Source organism: Poecilia mexicana, unplaced genomic scaffold (genome assembly GCF_051168715.1).
Source record: "Poecilia mexicana isolate PSO_F unplaced genomic scaffold, ASM5116871v1 scaffold_2, whole genome shotgun sequence".
Classification (NCBI taxonomy): domain Eukaryota; kingdom Metazoa; phylum Chordata; class Actinopteri; order Cyprinodontiformes; family Poeciliidae; genus Poecilia; species Poecilia mexicana.
This window is the reverse complement of record NW_028263371.1, coordinates 50,427,018-50,449,999: the sequence shown is the minus strand read 5'-3', so window position 1 is coordinate 50,449,999 and position 22,982 is coordinate 50,427,018. Positions and strand designations below refer to the sequence as shown.

The following is a 22,982-nucleotide window of genomic DNA, read 5'->3' as shown; positions in this document are numbered from 1 at the left end:
TCATCAGAGTGCAACTCAGTAATCATTTTTATGATATTAGTAAAAACAGATGGTGCCCACTGAATATACCAGTAACTTAAAGAAGGTGCAAGTACAAATGAAAATATGATCAGAATGTTTGGTTTTAACATTTTTTCATATGTGTAGTATTTTACATATATAAATGCATATTCATAGACATCAGAACAGCCAAAAAAGACAACCAGGAGAGCCACAGCTTCATTTTTAGGTGATATACATCCAGGACGTTTACCGTTTCTTGTGAAAACTTAATGTCATTGTCTAATTAAATTTTTAAATGTAAATGTATGTGGATGACACAGTGATTTCCACACAATATCTCTAAGAAACATCTTGATTTGAAACAAATTCAGGACACACTTTACTTCTTAGGAAATGGCAAAGGTGAAAGAGAAAAAAACAAAACACAAATGGTGTCCAAAACTTTGAATATTGCCAAATATTATATTGCATTACACTGTTTATGTGAGGGGTTATTATCAGGCAAAGGTTTATAACACCAGAACACTTTGTTATCCGCCTTATTAGACTATTTCATGGATTACTAATGTATTTTTAAAGTCTAAACTAAAAGGTAAAACAATGTATTTTAAACATCATGAGAGAATTTACCTGAAAACGATTCTATTTAAAAATATATTTTACAAATTAGCTGGGCAGCGTCATGACTGCTGACCAACTGAGGAGCAAAACTGTGCACTGAATCAGAAATTAGTGAGCAAAAGCCCTCGTTCTTGCATACATGCATTGTTCTCCGAAGTTAAAGACACAGACCTGTAGCCACTCCTCTCCAGCTATGGGTTGTGTCGGGTTCGGAAACCAACCCGACCGGCTGGCGACCAGTCTGGCTGCCCCCATTGATCCGTGGATGTCCCTCATGGAGGATGCCGAGATCTGAGAGTCAGGGAGAAGCCCAGACAGCATGCCCTGCAGCTCTGAGCAGGGAGCATCTGAACAGGAAACAGAGAGACACAATATCTTAGGTATACAATCCACATTTTGACAGTCATAAAAGTATATTTTGTTCCAGAAGGCCACATGAACTTAATGTTTACCAGTAATGAAGATATTGCTGGAATAATTAGGAGTCATAAAAAAAATCTGTCAATAATTGGATAACATCCAAGATGGAGTCACATTTCAATGCACTGTAAACTTTTAGCTGTTTACTTTTCACTATGCAGAGTGATTTACAATAGAAGTAGTTGCTTATTGGAAACTTTAAATAGACAACATGGCCCGCCAATTAGTTAGGTTGTAAAGTCAAGCCTGCAGACTGGCCAGAGTTTAAGCACTGAGAGGAAATAAAATGCTGATAGACTTTATGGTTTCAAAGTCTAGATCTCATTGCTATGCAGCCTTTCAAACATAAAGCATTTCACCACCTTCCTAAAATATTGACCCAAATATATATATATTTGTTTCTGAAAGTAGTTTTTTTCCTAAATAATCTTTTGGCAAAAAATGTCTTAGTCTTATTTTTAAGAAGGTGATTTTTTTTATTGTCTACCTGCAATATAAGATTCTGTAATGTTGAGCAATAGGTCCCCATTTTTGTAAAACAAATGAAAAAACTAAAACTTGACCATGAACTTAAGTTTACCTGCAGCTGATGACAGCGGTGAGTACAAAAGCAACACTGCATCCAAAAATTCAAGACAGTGAGAACAAGTCTCGCTGAAGCACGAAGTCAGACTGTCATGTAGATTTACATGGATATTTGATGTGTAGTGATGAGGACACACGAGACGTAAACTGGAAGATCCTCCTGCTGACAGCTGAGGTTTGGAAATGCACTGGACAAACTGCTGGCCAGCTGTTTAAAGTCTTTTTCTCTCTTTTCTTTTCCGTAATACGACTTGCTTTAGAATAGAGGCTGGGACACCGACAGCAATAGTAGCCAGACTGTTCTGGCTAGGTTTGATTTTACACAAAACATTTCGTTTTTAGGAGACAATGGAGAACATTTTTGAAAATACCTCCAGCTTTGCAAGCATTTCCCTGCTTATGGTAATTCTCAGGAATACTATAGTGAATATTTGCACACATGGGAGGTACAATTGTTGGTAAGAAAAAGATGTGATTTTGGTTTTGATCAACTACATAAGTGATCTATAATATAATGTAACACTTGTAGCAGTGCTGGTAGTTAGCATCCTTTTGTCATCTCAAGAAACTCAGAGTAAAATAAATCAACCCGCCTAACTTTGCACTTTCAAAAAGTGTGTATATCATACTTAATAGATTGCCCCTGTTCTCTTCCACTTAGATTAGTGATAGTGGATTTTGACATCCTTCGGTGCCATAAAATGTTGCTTTTTTGAGCAAATAGAAATGTTAAACATCTATTTTGTTGAGGAAATACAGCTTTTCACAATTTCTTTTCCATTGACTGCCTTAAGAAAAGTTCAATGCGTTGATAGTTTTCAGTTGAACTAATCAAAAAATAGGTCATGAGTCAGTTTCACTTTTAGTTTTTAGCATCGGGAATTTCATCAGTACAGACAATACAGAATAGTGTAGTGTGATATCAAACAATGTTGTAACTGGGTCATTACTGCGATAATTACGCTGCAGTTTCATCAGTTCAGTAGAAGTGGTACAGATGTGCAGCATAAATCAATGAACAGCAGAGCAAAGTGAAGGTTAAAATACACAGGAGGTGCAAAATTTTGTGATGATTGTATAATATTAGGTGATCCTGACCCTGTTAGCAGGCAAAGTCCTCATAATAACATTCTAAAGAGCTTCCACCTAATCATAATTATGGGTCTGAGGTAATTAAGAGTCAATGTTAGGCTAATGTAGGAGAAAAAAAATATCTTGTTTGATCCTGGAATGATTTGTTACGACATCAGTTGATGTGTTACACACAGCAGAGCCTCTTCCTGCTGTTTTTCCTTCACCCTGTTTCATTATTTTCCCATCCTGCGGCTGAAAAGTTGACACATAACTTTAACCGAGCAGTCAAAGAGCGATTCATTATGGGGAATTGAGCCAGAGCTCTCCCAAATGGAGAAAAAAAAAAAAAAAAAAGCTAAATGAAAGCATGCTGCAGATCAAAGCGGTGCTGTTTATTACAGAGACAAATGAGTTTTAATCTAATAAGCCTCAAAAATATAGCACTGTGATGAATAATGATGGAAAACAAAGTGAACCAAACATTGTGACCACTTCTGTTTGAAGATGTACTAGGAGAATATGGGCTCACAACAAAAAAAGAGATTTAAACAACTAAAAGAGGAAAATATAGGACAAAGGAGAAAGAAATGGACAAAAGGTCAAGAAGAGGGACGGAATGACAGACCGGTGAGTGAATAGAAAGGTGGAGAGGGATGGAGACAAAGAGAAAGAAAGGGGGTGACAGTGATTGATGGTGACATTCTTCAAGTCTTTGAGGAAATGAATGTTTAATGCAGTGACGTTTGCGACAGTGCCTCTATATGGTAAATAATTCATCGACAACAAACAGCGACAGGCTCCATGAGCTTCCTGAAGCTCTGCAACATTCAGCAAAACTTACTAGCCGTAGGTTTATTATCGTGGAGTTTTATATGTGCCGTTTCTGAGCCTCGGCTGCTGGCCCTTTTTTTAAATCAGGAGTGCAGTGGGAGTCGAGAAGAATATCATCTCCTCTCATCCCAGCAAAAACAGGCAGATGTAACACACCAGCATGAGAGCTCTTAAATTCACACGCTTACACAAAGCAATACGCGCACAACAGCAGAAAACAGTCAAGGTCTCACACAGGCAACCGACGTATGCTCTGATGTTTCACCCACACATGGAGCTTTTTTCCCTGATAACCAGCTACCGCTACAGCCAGCGGAGCTCTACCTGACTGGACACGAGCGCCTCGCAGGCCTGGTGAGAGAAATAATAACCGGTACTGAAAAGAAGCGATTGATAAAGAGCTGTGGTACTGAAATAAAATGGGATTAAGGTGAGGAAGGAGCCGCTGAAGGAGGCAGGCACCAGGAAGATTTAAGGAAGGCGAGACGGAGAAAAGCAAATGAGAGAGGGCTGGAGAGAAGCGGGAATGGAAGCTGTCAGCAAAGGCGAAAGAAGGATAGAGGGAGGGAAGCCAGAATGAGGAGGAAGGGGGAAAAAAAACACGGAGACATTGAAGAGAGATGGGTGAGAGAGAAGCAGAGCAGGAGACATAAAAGTGTGATTTAAGTTAATGACATGTCACTGACTGACTGCTTTATTTCTGTCTTTATAGGCCTGTGTAGGGCATTATCACATAGTGGAAGTGTGTTCGAGTGCGCGCTTCTCTGCATGTCTATGAGCAGGAACATAATGTCTGCTAGCAGATATGTTAGGTTATAAAAGTGGAGAAAAATACATTTTACTGCAGCAGAACAGGCTGTTTTGCAGATGTGTACCTCCCAACTATCAAACCCCGTCATTCATTACAAAAGCACAACTAGGGTGAAGCTGTCATGATGCTGCATTTAGTGCTCTGCAAACTTATTTATAACTTTTAAACTTCTTTCACATTTTGTCACATTAAAACAACAAACTTTGACGTATTTTATTTGGTGTGCATTTGTTTTCAGCAGCCCTGGGACAATATATTTTCAACCCGGCTGATGGTGCTTTTGCATCTGCAAGTGTTTTAGGGGCATGTTTCTGCCAGTTGTGCACATCTAGAGACTGAATGTTTGCCCATTTCACTTTGTAAAATACTCCAGGCTTAGTCGCAATGGATGAAGAACATCTGTGAACAGAAATGATTAAGTCCTGCCGCAGATGTTCATTTGGATTTAAGTTTGGACTTTAACTGAGCCATTTTAACACACGGATATTCTTTGATCCATACTGTCTATGTGTTTAGGGTCACTGTCCTGCTGGAAGGTGAACCTACTGTAACCTTTAGACTAGGCTGCTTTTGTACAACTTCACAACTACCTACCTGAGTCGTTTGGTGATGCTGTCAATTCTCTAATGTTCTCTAATAAAATCACGAGGCCTTCGGAGAACAGCTGCAATAAATTATACAGAGTACCCAATATATATTTTTGTTTCATACAATTTTGTACAACTTTGTGTTTGTCTATCACATGGAATTCAAGTGCAATCGGTTGAGTTCTGTGTTTTTGATGGAAAACTAAGAGGAAAAGGTTGAAGGTGTGTGGAAACTTTTGCAGGGCTTAGCTCCTTAGCTCCACGATTGACTGCCAAAAGCCACAGAAATGGAAAATGGGTGTATGAAAATGACCTGGGAAAAAAAAGTGTGTTGGACGTAATCTCACAGCTCAAAAACGGTGCAATCTGTAAGGTGATATATAATGCAATTTGAGACGTTAAAATATAGTAGAGAGTAGACAAGAGTGCAGGCAGGATGGTTGATAGATGCATATATATAGATATATATTCCACCATCCTTGTCTGTCATATTGTTTTGGTGCGATTGTGATTTGTGTGGGTGCTGAAATAGCCCTCCTGGATAAAAGCATATCTGTCCCCCTCAATGGCCGCAACAATGGCACCAGGGAGAGGCCCTAACTTAATAATGATACAGCGGAGCAGACACACACACACACACACACACACAGATGGACCCAGTCAGATGACTTAAAATCCTATCTTTCACAGTTTCTCGACACACACAAACACAGACAGTATAATTAAGTTTTATCTATTTATAGTATTGAGCTGATTATGCTGGTTGAAATCGTGTTTGTTTGCCAGGGCTGCAGATGAAAGCTGAGAGCCTGTTACTCTCTGATGTTATCACCCACACATGACACTCTAGTATTATTCTATTAGGACCAAGTGTGTCTCTTTGTGTGTGTGAGAGAGATCCGTGAGTGGGAGTCAGAGAAGGGGGATATGGATATGAAAGAGCGAGGGCAAGAGTGTGAGTGCACAAGAGTGGGTGTGTTGTGGAAGAGAAAAAGAGATAAAAGTACGAACTGAATTTTCATTAGATTACACTCATGAGAAGAAAGGGACATTTCTTCCATTTTTACTCGTTCTTTCCCAGCGAATGTTTTCGGGGAAAGGTATTTCTGCTCTGACCAAACCCTCTCACCCAAACTGTGACTCATGTGTTTTTACATGAATCTCACAAAAAATTCTAACAAGACATACAAGCGTGTTTTATATAAAAATAACTATTTCCAGTGGCGGGTTTTTTTTTTTTACTTATAACAAGACTTTAATCTGCTAGTTGAACTAGATGTATCAATATTAAGAGATAATTTATTTATTACAAGCTCCTATGTTTTTCTTGTAAGATAGTTTTATTTCAAGTGTGCTAAGATATCTGGACTAAAAACTAGAACAAATACACCAGATGTTGTGTTTTTGCAGTGTAAAGAATGAGAATCTCATGAATCGGTACACATACTGACTTTGTACTGAAAATAATTAGGACAATTGCGTGCTGCTCTTTTTTGACATAGTAACTTACTTTTTGCCAGGGTGTCACTATCTCTCTTTTTTAGTCATTGGCCGACCATCTTTCAGTGCTGTAAGCACAGTCTGTGATTGCGGCTTAGTGGACAAAGAATAACCCGAGGGTTATAACACATTTTTATTTCTTATCCAGACTTTAAATTATGCTTTTTCATATTAGTTTTTATGAGACTCACGACGTTTGAACATAAAACCCTCATCTAGCTGGATTTTATTATCTGGATTTTCCTAAAATCATGAAATTTTGGCTTCTGATATAGAAAACTGTCAAAGACTATAAAAGTTTAGAACGAGTAATCTATTTAAAAGCGCAGTTCCATTCCTATGATCCATTGTAAATATTCAAAAAATAATAATTATATTTGTTTAATGATTAAACCATACAATGTGTCAAGTTTATGTCTCTGATTTAAGAGTCGAGGGACCAGAAAAAGCAATGATGTGGAGCTTTCTTTATCTCACAGTGCATTGCTTGTTCTCAGTCAGAAACTCAAAACCAAAACCATCAATGAGTTTAGCAAAAACTCAATTAATGATATGGCAAATTAAAGATAAGTATTTGAAATCTAAACATACAAACTATTCCAAACCTGCAAGAAGCAAATTTCAAATTTAGAGTTAAGTACACCATCATTGTTGCAGACAGCATCTGCATAGCATAGCATGCTCTTATGTAATGTTGTTACTGGTTCAGTAATGTGACATTTGAGTAGCATTTGAGACATTTCAACTGACATGGCAGAATTACTACAACAGATATGCAGTCGTGCATTACCTGTAATCTGACAGCCGTAGAGCTCGAACCGCAGTGCGATGCCATTCTTCCAAGTCTGAGGTCTGATTCGAATGAAGCGTGTCAAGACCGGCTGAGGGATTCGGTTAAGAACCACGTCTGTGGCGTCTGTGTTGGCATGGAAAACCTGTTTGGACAGAAGGTAACAGATAAGTTGATATCAATATTAGACTGTTACTCGTGATAAAGCAAAATCCTGTGTTATCGCGATAGTTCTTGGAGTCTCATTTCCAGTTTATGACTGCACTTCTTATTTAGGAGTTGTTTTAATTAAGAAAGGGGTGGGGGTGAGGGAGTGGCCTGAGTCGTATTTCAACCAAAAGCAGAGAGAACTTTAATCTCCTGGGACTTTTTTCAAGCGAGCTGAAAGATTATTTCCCCCCTGAATCTTCTTCATTTCCACTGAGGTTTAGGGTCCAGGATTGATTAGTTCGATCAAAGCCACTGAAGGGGAGTGTCTGTCTGTTACACATTTCTTCTACCGGCACATCTTTGTGGATGTTTTCTAAACATAGATGGCAAATAACATGGCATTGGTTCAGATTATAATATTGTTAACTGATAACTCATTTACATTGTTTTATTATCTTTTAAGAAGAGCTCGTCTCATCTGATGTCAGAGGAAACTTTTCGGTTGAATGAAAACAAATAAAAATCTTAATTAATTTGGGTTTAATTGGACGTGGAAGTTCAGTTCTGAGATTTTAGAGATGTAAGTCATTAGTAATTTATGCCATCCATCCATACATACATACAAAAAATCTTAGCTTTTGTACAGTTGGCTGCGAACATCTGGAGACTGTGGAGGCTTGAATACGGCAACTGAACCACATCACCTATTTATGTATTTACATTTTGAATGATGATGTTTTCATTTTATTGTACTTTGCCTTAGGCATGTAACTGTGTTCTTTAGAACATTGCTGTGTTTTCATATCCTAAAATATTACCAGCAATCCACAAATCGTTAATATTCAGGACTGCAATGAGTGCTAACAAAGACAAATCTGTGACCCTTCGTGAAAGTTCACCGTCTTGGGGACCAGAATTATTTGCCCTTTTTTTCAAGCTTGGCAGCATAACACCAATATAGTTCTCATGAGTTAATATGAAAGTGAGAGCCATGACATCAGAGCCCAACAAAAGAAAATCACAGAGCTAAAGAAAACATGATTTTACATGAGTTAGTGTTTCTTTTCCCTTTATTAAACACACTCTGTATAGTAAATACATAAAATGAATGGAGTCTGTTGACAAAGGGAGGATTGAGCTCAAAGGTTTACTTCCACACTCCTGTGCACAGTCTAAGGGCACGCAGTGTGTGATAAATCAAAGATGTAAGTATGTGGAGAGGAAGCCTCTTCTCACGTCCTCTTGACTCAACCACACACACGCAGGAAAACATCTTTAAATCCTCACACACACAGTGCAGAGATAAACGCCCTCTGTCACCCTTCAGTGCACAAACACACTCCGCCGCGCTACATCCAGACAGAATGGTCGCTGCTCACACACAGACGGCTTCCCTTTCCTTACATGCTGCCCTCGGAGTCTCAGCACACAGAAAAACATGCTGAAAACGATTTCCTCTGAAACTGTGCACATATACAGATAAAAAGGAAATTGAATGCAAGAGCACATGACCAGAAGCACCCTTTTTTGTCTCTTGACATCTCGGCTTCATATCTCTGTCGATCTGACAAAGTGTCAAGTCTTCCCCCTCTCTCCCTCTCTCTCTCTCTGGCAGCCATCTCCGCTGGAAAACACAGCTGGGCTTCTGCTTCCCTGCCCTCCTCTCTGTCTGTCTCTTTGACAACTCCATCTCCCTACATGCTTAGATGATTTACTACTGTGAATTTAAGCGGAAAAGAAAGCCTCTTTGCAATGTTACACTGCTTTTGTAAACTATTCAAATCCATTCAAGCATTTCACACTTTGCCATGTTACACAAACTTTGGCATATTTTACTGGGAATGTTTATGATAAACTATCAGACACATATTTTCAACTCTCCAATAGTGAAAATCTGAAGAGTGTGGCCTGCAGTTTAAATTAGGCTTATCCTCATGTGGATAAATCATATGCCGTGATCTACAGCTACGTTCTCACAGCAGGTCTTGATGTATAATTCTGAATTCTTGCTGAAATCTGAATTTTTTCGTTAGTAGTTTATACAAATAGTTAAAAGTGACTACAATCAGACTTCTGTGCAAATGACTAACAACCCCGAACTGTTCACAGAAGTAATAATAGATGAAGAACTTTATGGGTCAGTTTGAAAGTTTATGGAGCAATGACAGCCAACATAATTGTCACAAGATCATAGCAACACAAAGGAAGCTAATAAAATGAAAGCACAACTAATAGCGATGGCTTTTTGCGGAACATTGATTGCAACTTCTGAAAAGAAGTCTGTTTGGATGTGTAGTCAGGCCAGAAGTGGTTGGATTGTGATGTGATGGGCTTCAGTGAACAAACAACTTTCATAAGTTCATAATTATAATCATCAGTCATTGTTTATGTCCAGATGTATTGCATCTGGCTTCTTCTGGTGCAGAATTATGATGCATGTCTCATATCAGAGACAAAAGTTCAATTAAATGCAACATGACCATTAACTATTGGATATGTGTTCCTCATCTGGAAGGGGCAGAAATCAGATTTTTTTGGTGGGGGATGAAAAGATTGGAATTGGACCGTTCTTCCAGGATCGCTCTTCCTACATTTGCTATATTTATGTGTTCCCTTGTGGAAAATGACTTTCTTTCAACAATGGCTTTCTTCTGTTTGCTCACCAAATTGGTGAGTTTGATGTAAAATAGCTGTCATGTTATCAATTAAACACCACACAGGTGGACTCTCTTTACTGCTGTAATAATGCTGGTTGCACTTAGGGGAATCAAAATAATCCAGGAAAAAAAGCATTCCACAGTTTTATTTTTATTTGCAAAAAACGTTAAAAACTCTGAATAGTTTTTTCCACTTCAGTTTTGGGTTGGTATATCATAGAGGATCCAAACAAAACCCTTTTAAGTTTGTGGTTGTAGCATGACAAAATGCAAAAAACATGCAAGTCGTTTGACTGATCTTAAAAGATGCTGTTCAATTGAGCTGATGATTCAACTTAATGTGGTTATTAGAGAGAAAGGTGAGCTTTATTTAACTGAGCCAAAGGGCATTTAATTACTTGCTTGGTTACACATTTATAGGTGTTTTGTTTTTAGGTGTATATGTGTGTCTCTGTGTTCCAGAGTTATTATTTTCCTCCTGCTCTCCATCAGTTACACAACGGGACCCATTGGGGGGGAGAAAGCAAGACATGGATGAAGGGAGTCTCTGACTGGAAAGGAGCCACTGGGCCAGCTGGGTACTGAACCCGTGACCCAGTGGCTGAATGCTGCAAAATCGCCCCCTGTGACCTCATGTCCCTACAAAGGCCTTCATACCGGAAACCGTGACCACCTAAATGATGGAAAATCGCCTAAAGGCCATACAAGAATTAATGGGATTGTGGTACAGGCTGTAATTACAAATGTGAGAGTGTGTGTCGGTTTGTGTGTCGATGTGTAAAAGTGTAATTATGAGGTCTCACTCTGAGGAGTTTAGAGCTGCTGGGTGCTTTTTGATTTCCCTTGGTGCACAAAGAAACATTTCCTCAGCACATGTACACACGCTCACACACTTACATACTGTATTGAGCCATTGTGCACTTGCATGTTCATGTGGAAGTCTATCCTTGTTGCTGTCCTTTACAGGCTCTCAACTTTCAAGTGAAGTGTGGAGTATCTGTGAGCGTGACGGGCCCCTAAGTGCTGTATACACGCTTCGCTTTGACAAGATTCTGAAGTCCCTTTTTTCTAAATTATTTGTTGTGTTCAGGGTCAACAAACAGAGTTGCGAGCAAAGCTGCAACTCTGTTTGATCTAATACCTCTAACTCTGAGATAACAACTTTTTTATCTGACTTCCATGGGAGCAAAATTACACACATTTTACACATGCTCACATGTATACATATAGCTCCACTAAAATTTACTTAAATGTCCGTAAGAGAGTTGCACCTCAACCACAGGCTGCATGTTTAAACAGGCAGTAATTTGTAAAATTGGCATTTTTGCATTTGATATAATTTTATAATGTTATTCACTCACAAAAAACATAGCTGGAGTGTAGCTTTGATTCATGCATGTTTGAGAAATCCTTGAGTTTCCCATGGCTGCCATTTGAGGTGACTAAACGCTTGCTCTCACAAAGCCCAACATATTTCCATAAAACTCCTTCAGACTAGTGGCAGCAGCAGCAACTGGCACAAACTACTCCTCAGTCCAACGCTCCTAAGAACGGTTGTAAGTGGCATAACAGAGGAGCAGTGTTGTTATGACATGCTGAAGGCAGAGTGTCAGAAAGAGCAGGAGACAGAAGGCCAATTTTAAGAAATCAACTTGTGAAGTCAAATTTATCCTTCGGTCATTTTTGATGAAGCATTTTATAACAATTGAAGATAACATAGTTACTTGATTGTGTCATAAATGGCACAATGTGCCTGGAAAATACATAACACTGCCCTTTAGATGTTGTTCTTGGCAGAACTGATAGAGTTTCTTTAAACTGGTTAGTTCTCAGGTCTTAAAAATAACCAACTGATTGAGGTTAGGGCCATTCCTGAAGCTTAGACCCACAGTCACACTGTGTACTATTGAACATGGCATATTAAAAAACATGTGCATCTGAAAGTGGTTGAATGGAACCAGCAGAGAAAGTTGGAGTTGGGTAATTGCCCACTACTGGCACAGATCCTCCACCCGAACTTACCCTTACTACACTACTGAAATGATGTTGGAATGGGACCATCAACACCAGGAAAAACAAGCATGAGAAAGTGGAGTAAACAAAAGACTCAGACTATAGCTAACGACAGCATGGCATGGGAAGGCAACAATAAAAGTGGCTGCAACAAATACCTGGAGAAACATTGGATACCTCAGGCTTGTTCATATCAGCAGCTGCTAATCAGCTTAAGTGCAAGGGTTCTACCTGGGTTGGCCCTCCTTCAGTCCAGGGAGATTTACTGCAACAATGATTATTTTTAAAATATTTGATACATATAATGCAATAAATGCATCAGGACAGAAAATCCATGAGTAAAGAGAAAGCGAACAACAACATCTTTCTATGGGATCCATTTGGGAAAGCAATGAACTATTAATTGGGCCTCAAAGGGGATAATAAAATGTTGATTTTGTAAATGAATTTAATGCACACAGGGACCCAAAAGAGTTCTAATATGTCTGACAATCTGAACAGAACTTCAATGTCAAAAAGAAAGCAATATTAGATTCTGCAAAATGTTCAGAGCAACTATCAGAAACACAAATGCAACTATATAGTAAAAGTGATATGATGAAAATAATTCAGCAAGATGGAAATTATATTTGAATTTGTTGCAAAACTTAAGGAAATCCAGTTGTATATGTCATATGTTACACTGCTGTGAGCTTTACTACAGTTTTTATCTTTGCTCACTAAAAGGAAAGAAAACAGTTTTTCCTGTGCTAGCTCCCAGGTTAGAGTTAGAATCCACAGAGGGGAGATGTAATGGGATATGGAGCATCCCTGGGGGTGTTAACTCCTAAATTCACTTTTAAGAGTTTCTTCCTAGAAGGCATCTGCAACAATTAGCTGATGAACTACACCTGTGACCTGGCTCAGGTTGTTAACTGCCTGTGCACGTCTGTCTGCATTTGCTAAGCATCCACGCTTTTCAGAAAGGGACGAGGTAAGATGACACCAGGAAGGTAAGCAGATGCTAACCTACCAAGCCTTGCATATTGAAAATTGATGTTGTACCAAAACAAATTGGTACAATCGGTGCAAACAGAATCTTCGAAACATAAGAAACAGATGACAGGTCAGAGAGAAAGATAGGCTAGATTATAAAACAATATAACAATCCTTAAACATCTCACTTAGAATTGTTCCATTCATCATTCAAAATGTGGAAGCATGGCACAATGGCAAAACTACATAAACATTTTAATCTACCTAAACTAACAGGCCGAGAAGGAGAGAAGCTCTGCAACAAGGAAAACTATTTGAGGTTCACATCGCAGCCTGGTCTTTATGTAAGAATGGAAAAAAAAAAACAAAGAAATAGTTTAAAGAAAACCTTACAAGGCAGCTGTTTACGACAAGCCGTTCGGCATTCAGAGTAAACGCGTGGAAGAAGGTGTTTTTGTCGGATAAGAATAAAATTGATTTTTTCCAACCTACAGGCAAAATGTTGTGCTTAAGAATGTCTCATGTCATGTTTTCAAATGGCCCTAAATCTAAGTGAGAATTTGCTGGTCAGATACTCACCATAAGCAATTTTTCAAAGATAAATGGGCAAAAAATTCAGCCTTTTTGTGCAAAGTATACAAACATACACCAAAAGACGTAGAGGTGTGAGGACAAAGTATTGATACAAGATACACAAATGCATGCTCACTTGTTGAATTTTTATTTAACAAATCTGAAAACCCACATATATTTATTCAAACTTTATAAAATCAGAGTAAAACAACATTGAAGTATGAGACAAAACATGAGTAACATTAAGGGGTGTGAAGACTTGCAAGGTACTTAGGTATTTAATTGTATTTTGCAGACTAATTACATTAAGTGGAGGAAACTAAAGAGAGAAATGGATATGTTATACTGAAGTACAGGTACGTACTTCAGTACGTGTGTCTGTGTGTGTCGGGAGCCTGTAGGACCACAGTCATTCAGCCAGAGTCGACCCACAGAGACCTGCTGAATTATGCAAATGTCCGTGCTGACTCTGCTCTCTACGCATGTGTGTGTGTGTGTGTGTGTATGCATGTGCGCGCATCAAGTTATAAAATAGTAAAATGCCTCCCACATCTCCTCCCATTTCCTCACACCAGGACAAATATGCACTTCAGGGACTTCAGGGAGGTTACCTCTCTGTGACAGCTACATCCAGGTGTGTGTGTGTGTTTGTGTGTGTGCGTGTGCGCGTGTGTGTGTGACATGTCTCCAAGACAAAATTACAGTTGGCACCTTTGTAATATCTCCCTTTGTCTTGTTTCTCTCTTCTGGTCTCAGCTTTTCTGTCTTCATTTGTCATTGATTCATCTCTCCACTTCTTTCTGCTTCTCCCTCACCTCCCAACCTTCCTCCCTTCACTCCGTCGTTTTATTTTCTTTCCTCCTCCTGACATGCTTCCAGGCTGTGTTGCTGAGACCTCCAATTTATCCAGAGGGATTTGTGGTCAACACCCCTGTCTGCTATTCTCATTATTCCCGCTCTCCTTCTTGCCTCAATTCATCCATCCATCTCTCTCTCTTTTGCTCTGTGATTCCCTTATGAACACTTCTTCCCGCTGTCAGCCTGTTCCCTTCACTCACCTCTTCCCCTCTGAACCTCGTTTTTCTCCCTCTGGCTTCCAGCTTTCTTCCGCCCTCTTCACAGCTCATTCTTTCTATCAGTTTAATGCTTGACAACCTAACATTTTGCACTTTCTGTTTTCCAAATATTGTTCATGTTTTTCATTTCAAAGTACCTCTTGCTCCTTTCTCATGTTGCATTCCTTCATCCATCTTTGTTCCTCTTGAATAAAGTTTTTCATTTTTATACGACTTGGCTTGGTTCCAGTGGTGCAATGACCACAGAGAAGTCTGCCAGCATTTCTGAGGACTACATGATTACAACTGGATTGCTTTAACATTTATTAAAAAGAAAGTCAGCAGAAAGTCTCAACGTATTTAAGATGCAGGCTATATGTCTCAGAGTAAGACTTTATCTATCATGTTTTTAACTTTGCGAACAAAATGCTTTTCTGTTTCATGATATTGAAGACTTCTGATGATTCTTAAAACAATGAATGCTACTCTCTCCAGAAACACACAGTCAACTATCCACACACTCACATCTGAGGGCAATTTAGAGAAACCAATTTACCAAAAAGTTATGTGTGTGGACTGTGGGAGGAAGCCAGATGGAGGTAGTCTGCACAGGAAGAACATGAAAACTCCTTTCAGAAAGACGCCAAGTCAGGATTCGAACCCACGACTGTCTTGCTGCAAGGCAACAGTGCTACCAATTGCACCAGCCATAAATAAATAGTGTAAATACATAAAAAGTAGAAAAAAAAATGTTTTTGTAACCTTGTTTTTTGTTAAAGCAACTGCATTCAGAACCGGTTCCTGCTTAAAACATGTTTTCAAGACTTTGTGTTCAGCATTACCCAGCTCAGGTTGGACCCGCATGAGTTTGTCTTTTTTGTTTGGTGCAAATCAAACACCAAACCTCAAATGTACTACTTTTGTTGTACATCAAGCATTTCTTTTTTTTTGCAGTGCTTGCACTGTACAATGTACACAAGAGATGTGCAAAAAAAAAAAAAACAATGTAAAAAATAATATTTTCCTTTTTTTTTTCTAATTTTGGAGATTTGCACTAGCCCCTGGGTCGTGCTGTCCTGGGAAGTCAGGCATGTTTTCTATTTTAAAAACTGCCTTTTATTTTATCCACCAATACCTCCACAATAGTGTAATAATGATGTAGCAGCCTTGAAATGTTGGTTATGTTTTTCAGCATTTTTGGTCCTGCACCTTTGTTTTTTTATGTTGTCTTAGGTCTCTGGGTGCAACTATAAAAATATTTATTATTTTTCATAAATGTTATGTATTTTAGCCAACATTTCTAACTTAATTTTCAATGATTTGTTCTCTGAAGATCTGTGCTTGTCCTGACTGTACAGGATTTCCAAACAGGGGCAAAATATGTCTGAACATTATCCTTCGTGTTAAAGTCAGTTTGAGTCCCTTTAGGTTCAAAACAGGCATTAAACGACATTATCAAAACCATTAAATATCACACAAATCATCAGGATGTTGCGTGACAGCAGCACCACCCCTATGGGCTGCCTCCCAGATGTTTAAGTGACTGACTGGAGTGAAGTGGATGGTTTATTAAGGGCCACTCATCTGAGACAAATGTTAACATGCAAGAAAAATGAGGTCGAAAACGCACCCATCTATGAGAATGCGTCTTTAATTTCTGTAAGTATTGCATTTACAAGGAAAACTGCACACTTAATGCACATTTAATAGCTTTATTTAGAAACTTTTAATCATTGTGTCTCCCATTTATTGAATAGTTTTACTTTTACTAGTTATTCCGGAACACCTCTAAGAATCATAGCATAGTTGAACAGCAATCGTTGATGACTTTCTCAGACACAAAGCAGCGGAAGAAAGCATAAAATATGGCGTGCTGACGGTCGGAAGGAAAGAGGAATGGAGAAGGTGCAACAAAAAGGGGAAGACGGATATTAAACAGATGTAAAGATGGATGAAGAGATTTTAGGAGAAACAGGGAAGGAGAGTAGAAGATAAAAAGTTTAACAAAAACACTGATGGATAAATACATAATTACAAAAACAGAGTCTGAACATTTGTAAACAAAATTACTAAAAACCGAGGATGCAAAACAGTTGCAAAGGCTAGTTAAGTAATTTTCACAGAGGACAAGCAGTGAATTAGTTGACATTCACTCAATTTATAAATGTAGCACAGCTTACTGTAAATATCTCAACGCACATTAGAAAACAAATAATGTAACTCGCACAAATTTGAAGTCAGTTCAGTCCCGCGATTTAGAGAGATTCATACTCTTTGACATACATTTCAATTTGCTTTTAGTGATAAATGGCCGACTTGTTACACAAACTGGTAATTAAGTTTAAATCAAATCTCCAAACAGTTCTGTAATTCTAAATATTTGGTTTGCCTCCATTCTTTCACAATGATTCTCAGACCTACATTTAATGAAGTGACTGATCATCTGAACGGCAGTATGCACCAGGGAGCAAAGAGGGTCAAAACATCCTTACCAGCACCAAATGTTTTCTACCACAAGCTGGCGTTGATTTATTCTAGACACATTCTCACTACACACTCACACACACACACACACACCCACACACACACACACACACACACACACACACACACACACACACACACACACACACACACACACACACACACACACACACACACACACACACACACACACTTCTCCCATTCTGTGTATCTGTTGGTATTCAGCTTTCTAGGGTTATTGGGGAATCAAAGAGGATTATGGGTGGTAACACCAGCGACTAATCTGGAAGCACTGGTCATTAATCTGTTTTGCATGTTTTATTTTTTATTTTTTTTTATTTCTATTGTTTCAAATCGTAGTCTGGTGTCAGCATGCCATTAAACTGCAGTTGTTGAATGAAATACATTAAAACTACATAGCAGTTTCTGTAAATCCTAATTGCAATAAAAACCCTGCAGGTTTTGCAAATTTTCATGTTTATTGAGATGATAAAAGGTGGAAACTTCTGCTCATGTTTAAAGCTGCTGAACACATTAGCAGGAGACAGAATTTCTTTAGGTTCTTTTCACTCAGTCATTTCCATATGTTTCATTTCCTTCACTGTTTTATCCATCTATCATTTCTCTGGGAGTCTTATGGGATCTTTAGTCCACAAAGAGACCCCAGATGGTCACACTAAGCAAAACACATGCATCTGCTAGTATGTGCATTCATTAGCGTTCGTTAAGGAATAAGCGTTTACAGCACAAGGCTAGACGTGGCGATAGACCACAGTGAGACCACAGACATGGGGAAGAATGGCTGCAATGGAAAAAAAAAAACAACCACAGCCACTGAGCTACTCTTCTTATTGGATTACGTTTTTACCCATTAAGACCCAAAAAGCTGCCTGGTTTGTTTCTACCTTGAAACCGCAAAACTGCAGCATGCTCACTGAAGATATATCATGATTTTACACCTCTGGCAGAAACAACTCGGGGACCTGCTCAGCCATGTTTCCATTCAGCAGGGCTCTGACCAGAAAGTAACACGAAACAGATGTGATGTAAAAAACAGAATGAAGAAAGTATAAATGTATTTACAGTCGAGTCAGCTTCAGGCTTGGAGATACCAGTTCTCTCTCTTAGACTTTGTTGTAAACCTTTAAAGGGCTCCAGCTGAATGCCAGTTGAGCAGTTTAATTGGAGACACTGGTTAAAAATTTGGTTTGTGGTCAATTACAGCTGCATATGGTGCCTTGCAAGTGATGCAAGACATCTGCATTCCACTGTAAAGTGGAAGGAAAAGGACAAATGATGCAAAACATTTTAAAAGTAAAATACTAAACAGTGTCAAATAGTTTTTCTATTCCTGATTCAATACTTTTTAGAACAACCTTTTGTAGTTAAAACTGCAGGTCATTTGAGATAATGCGTCTACCAGCTGTTCACATCTATAGACAGAGATTTTTGCCAAAGCAAGCTCTGTACGATAGGATTGGCAGTGCATCATTTGTCAAGTCTTGTCACAGATTCTAAGTTGGATATGGGTCTGAACTTTGACTAGTCCATGATTTATTTTTTTTGCAACACTGCCTTTTTCTTGCCACTCTTTCGTAAAATACTTTGGACGTTTCGCTGTATGCCCTGCTTTCAACTTCAGCACGACTTCATCCACAGCCTGTTTGGTGTGTTCATTAATCCAGCTTTTTGTAAATATTCTCAAACAAACCACTGATTCTTTCCCAGAACAGCTGTGTTTCCAGTAGAAATAAACTGCACCATAGACAGACTTTGAATTTAGCAATTAGGTGGCCTCTGAATGTGATTGGATGCACTGGATTTTACTTAACGGGTGCCTGTCATGTAAAATCCATGCAAAATACATTCTTGGTGCTTATAATGTTACAATATGTGAAAAATAGCAGATGAAGTACACAATCACAAATGTTTTCCAGTTGTAACCAGCTGTTCTGCTCACCTTGTGATTCTTGCCGTGCCTGTAGATCATCCAGTCTTCTCCATTAGTACTCACTTCCAGCTTGAAGGAGGAAACGTAATAAATATTCTTAGTTTCCTTCGAGATGGCGCCCTGAGTGGCGATCCCTGTGAGGACCTTTAGAGTATGGAGGTCCACCTGTTGGTAAAAGAAGGTGGATTTAGCCTTAGGAAGTTGACTTGTTGTACTCCAGCATTTTGCATCTTTCTGCTTTTTTCCTCCTCCTCTTTCTCTGCTTCTTTGTGCTTCTTGCACTGCTGAGACTCTTTCCCAGCAAATCAATAGTTATGGCCTGCGGCTCATTTTAATTTCCTCACATACAATAAATATAATCACCTCCCATGCTAATTGTAGATGTTAAGCTGTGTGTCTGCTACACTACTGGCTGTGTTGTACTAAATATACAGAGGTGCAACTGTTTTTTTCTGTCACTAAAGTAGTGATGTGAACAATGCTGCAACAACATTGCTGAGCATTTCATAAAATCCATTCATAAATTCAACATAAAGAATAGCATTTTCACAAATTTTCTTGAAGATCATAAAAATAGAAAACAACTGCTTATTTATTAACAGAAAAATTATTTCCAGATGAATGGCACAGGTATGTAAATAAGCCTATTTTATGCCATTCTGCGATAATCCTCAATGTTTTTAGACTTTTATAAAGATTATTCACAAATTGTGTTGAATTCATTGTTTGATCAAAAAATCCATTCTGTCTAGTTACATATGTGGCACACTGGGTATAAACCATAATACTACCAACAATATGCTCTAAAATAAGGTTTTTATAATGGAGCAGCATCATGTGTAAGGATTCGCTGTTTTTGATGGGAAATAATTGCTCTTGTCAACCCAATTTAAAAATTCAGCACAAATGAATCACAACTGATACTAAAAAGTTAGAGCTGCTGCACTTGAAGATTTCTTACTAAAACACATCAGCTTCAGGCTTCAGCTATCTCAATTTAAGACAGACAAATAGAGAGGAAAAGATGAGAAAGGTCCTACTGTTGGTCAAAACATTTATTCTCCTCCAAAGGAGCTGTTGAAACCTGCAGATTAATCTGAGACTGCTGTGTGAATGTGCACTGTTATGTCCCACATGGGTAAAGTACAAAACACCGGGGGAGGGAAAATGCTGCGTTTGTTATCTGTCAAGAAGACAGGTGTTTTAGATTACTTCCAACACACACACGCGCGTTTCTGCACTGGTAGGGCAAGAACAAGATACAGCAAGACAACTAATCAATAGTTCAGGGCAGAGGATGAGGGGAGAGGAGATGGAGAAGTAAGGAGAAAGGTAGAAAGAGAGGGAGAACAAGAAAGGAAAGAACGGAGGTGAAGAACAAATGAAAGAGGGAGAAATGCTAAGTGAGCTTTCCCAGGGAGGGTTCCTCATCAATCACAGAGCTGTTAGAATAACGGAGCCACAAGAACTCCACCATCAATCTGTGCTGCACCTCAGTGAGCGTACGAAACACAACAGAAAAGAATGGAATAGAAATTTCTCGCACCAAAATAACACATACACTCTGAGGTCTTAGACACCATAATTGGTACGATGTAATTAGAAGAAACCTGCTGAATGAGAAGAATATGCACTCATCAGGGTTCTGTCACTGTTTGTTCAGTGGTAAAGTAGCTAAAAGTCTCTGGCCCTGTGCAGACCTGGCATCAACATCCATTCTGGCAGGTGACCTATTATGTTTCCTTGAAAAGGTTGGTGCTGGTCTTTATGGGCAATACAAACCATCTTCATTATATTTTGTCGCTCAAAATTGTTCAATTGGTTTTTAGTCTGCTCAGTTCTGAGCTGTTCTAGGGACTCTTGTCACTTTAAATCCAAGTAAGCGTTTATAATCACATAAAAAATATGCAATCATGCAACCGTGTGTTTTGAAAAGCATTAGTAAAGCCTCCTGCATTATGCTTACAGGCATGCTTGTAAAGATCATAAACCGCAAAAGATAACCCGTCTGAAACTAAACCAATCTGCCTTTAGATGTGCTGGCCTCTGGCAAACCTGAAGCTTTAGGCAGGCTTTGGAAGACTATCCAAAGGTGCCAACCAGCAGCATAATCTGTTGTTTACAGTGTGCGCCTATTCGAAAAGTCCCCTCTCTGGCTGCCCGGGCTAAACCTCACCTTCACTTTCTCTCCCTGAGCCAGACAGCCTCATAACTCAAGCTTAGCTCAGGGACAGAACAAAGCTGGCACTGTGACAGAACGCCGGAAACAATGCCTCACACACCCATGCAGCTAAACCCAAACACCACTCTGCCTCCCTCCCACTCACAGCTATCTCTCCCTCAAACCCTGACACAAATATATCAGTGATAGAGTTATTATGTCAACTGTGGATGAAAGACGATGTAAAAGTTGGCGCACCATCTGTTTTTAGGTTAGGTACAGGAAGGTTTTTAGAGATGTTATGACAGAAGTATTTAAGGCATAGCGTTTCAAATTAGTGCTGCAATCTAATCTAGGAAGCTAAAGTTCTGACGTGATGACTTAAAGAAAACCCTTGTGATACGTGTTACTGAATTACTCTTCCTTCCAACATGAAGGAAAGACTAAGTACAGCTGTCCTGATCAACTTTATTTGATTAATTGAACATGCGCAAGTCTGACCAGCTCTAAGATCAGGAGGTTTTGCAGTTGTGTGCTAACACAATGGAACAGATAAAAGATATCACAAATGAACAAAGAGAAAAAAATATATCTGGTGCCCATCAATCAGGGGAGGATTATAAGGCCATTTAAAAACAATTTAAGTGTAGAAAGTTGCCAATCTCCCCAGGAGTTAATGTCCCAGAAAAATCACCCCAAGGGCAGATGGTACGACGTTCAGAGAAATTATGAAAAAAACAAGACAGACTCTACAAACCTCATTTAGATTTGACAACAATAAAAGCAAGATCAGAAAAGCCTTGCTTTTTTTTTGTAAGGATTGCCAGGAAAAAGCCTCTTCTGTTAATCATTTGGTTTAAAAATTAAAATGTTTTTGGCATCTAGAATTGGTTTTACATGTTTTTTAGACGTCTAGGTGTATGTCTGTTTTACCCAAAACTGTCCAGTTAACTGGGCAAAACAGGTGGCCAGTTAACTGAGAAAAGAATGAAACTGCCCATAAATACAAAATCATTGAGTTTAAGCTTATGCTATTTGAAATTTGTGCATTGGTTTCATCAGACGTTTTTGCAGAACTTGTGAATTTTTAACTACATCTAAGTTTACAACACTTTTAGACCAGGCAAAGTTGCAAAATGCATAGTTTTTTTTATGTCAAAAGAATTTTAAGATATCGCCTTTAAAAGAGGTTCTACTTATTTTTTTCATGACCAGAGTTAACAGCAAACTCATACCTGTATGTACTCCCTGTTGTTGTCTTCAGCAGGCGTCCACCCATTTTCTCTATAATTGAGTCGGGCTTGACGCGGCAGCCAGTTTCCATCATGGAAACTTGAAGAAGCCATGATCTGCTCGTCTGTGATCTTTCCTGACTCCATTCCTAAGGCATTGCTGCAGTGGAAAGCTAAAGATGAGTAGGAGAGATGTTGGGAGGAGATGATTAAGACCCAAACTCATGTTTTACTGCTGGATCACAACTGAAGACTTCAAACTTACTCTCGCTGACTTCCTTGTGCGTCATGTTGTATCGAGCGGAGAAGCCATCTTTAGCCACAGCCATGTCAGTGTGGAAAGCCAGCGAGAGGATCCCAGTGGATGACTGGATTTCAGGAGGTACTCTGGTCCCACAGTATCGGCCAATCAGAGGGCCCACTGTTAATCCAATAAGAATCCGTAGATTAACCAATTTTGCCATTAAAAATTTAATTTGCCAGAAAATTGGATGCTGTTTGCCAATTTT

At 38.9% G+C, this 22,982-nt stretch overlaps 1 protein-coding gene across 4 annotated transcripts in view; it reads right to left on the bottom strand.

Moving 5' to 3' along the window:
- LOC106919072 (neuropilin-2-like) overlaps positions 1-22,982 on the bottom strand; it is a 115,926-nt gene that overhangs the window by 44,489 nt on the left and 48,455 nt on the right. For all 4 annotated transcript variants that reach the window (XM_014989225.2, XM_014989226.2, XM_088002286.1 and 1 more), the window contains exons 5-9: positions 22,739-22,894; positions 22,477-22,646; positions 19,090-19,245; positions 7,223-7,367; positions 796-971 (exon numbers count right to left, since the gene is read on the bottom strand). In XM_014989225.2, coding sequence (XP_014844711.2) covers positions 796-971; positions 7,223-7,367; positions 19,090-19,245; positions 22,477-22,646; positions 22,739-22,894 — 803 coding nt within the window. The remainder of the gene's footprint in view (positions 1-795; positions 972-7,222; positions 7,368-19,089; positions 19,246-22,476; positions 22,647-22,738; positions 22,895-22,982) is intronic.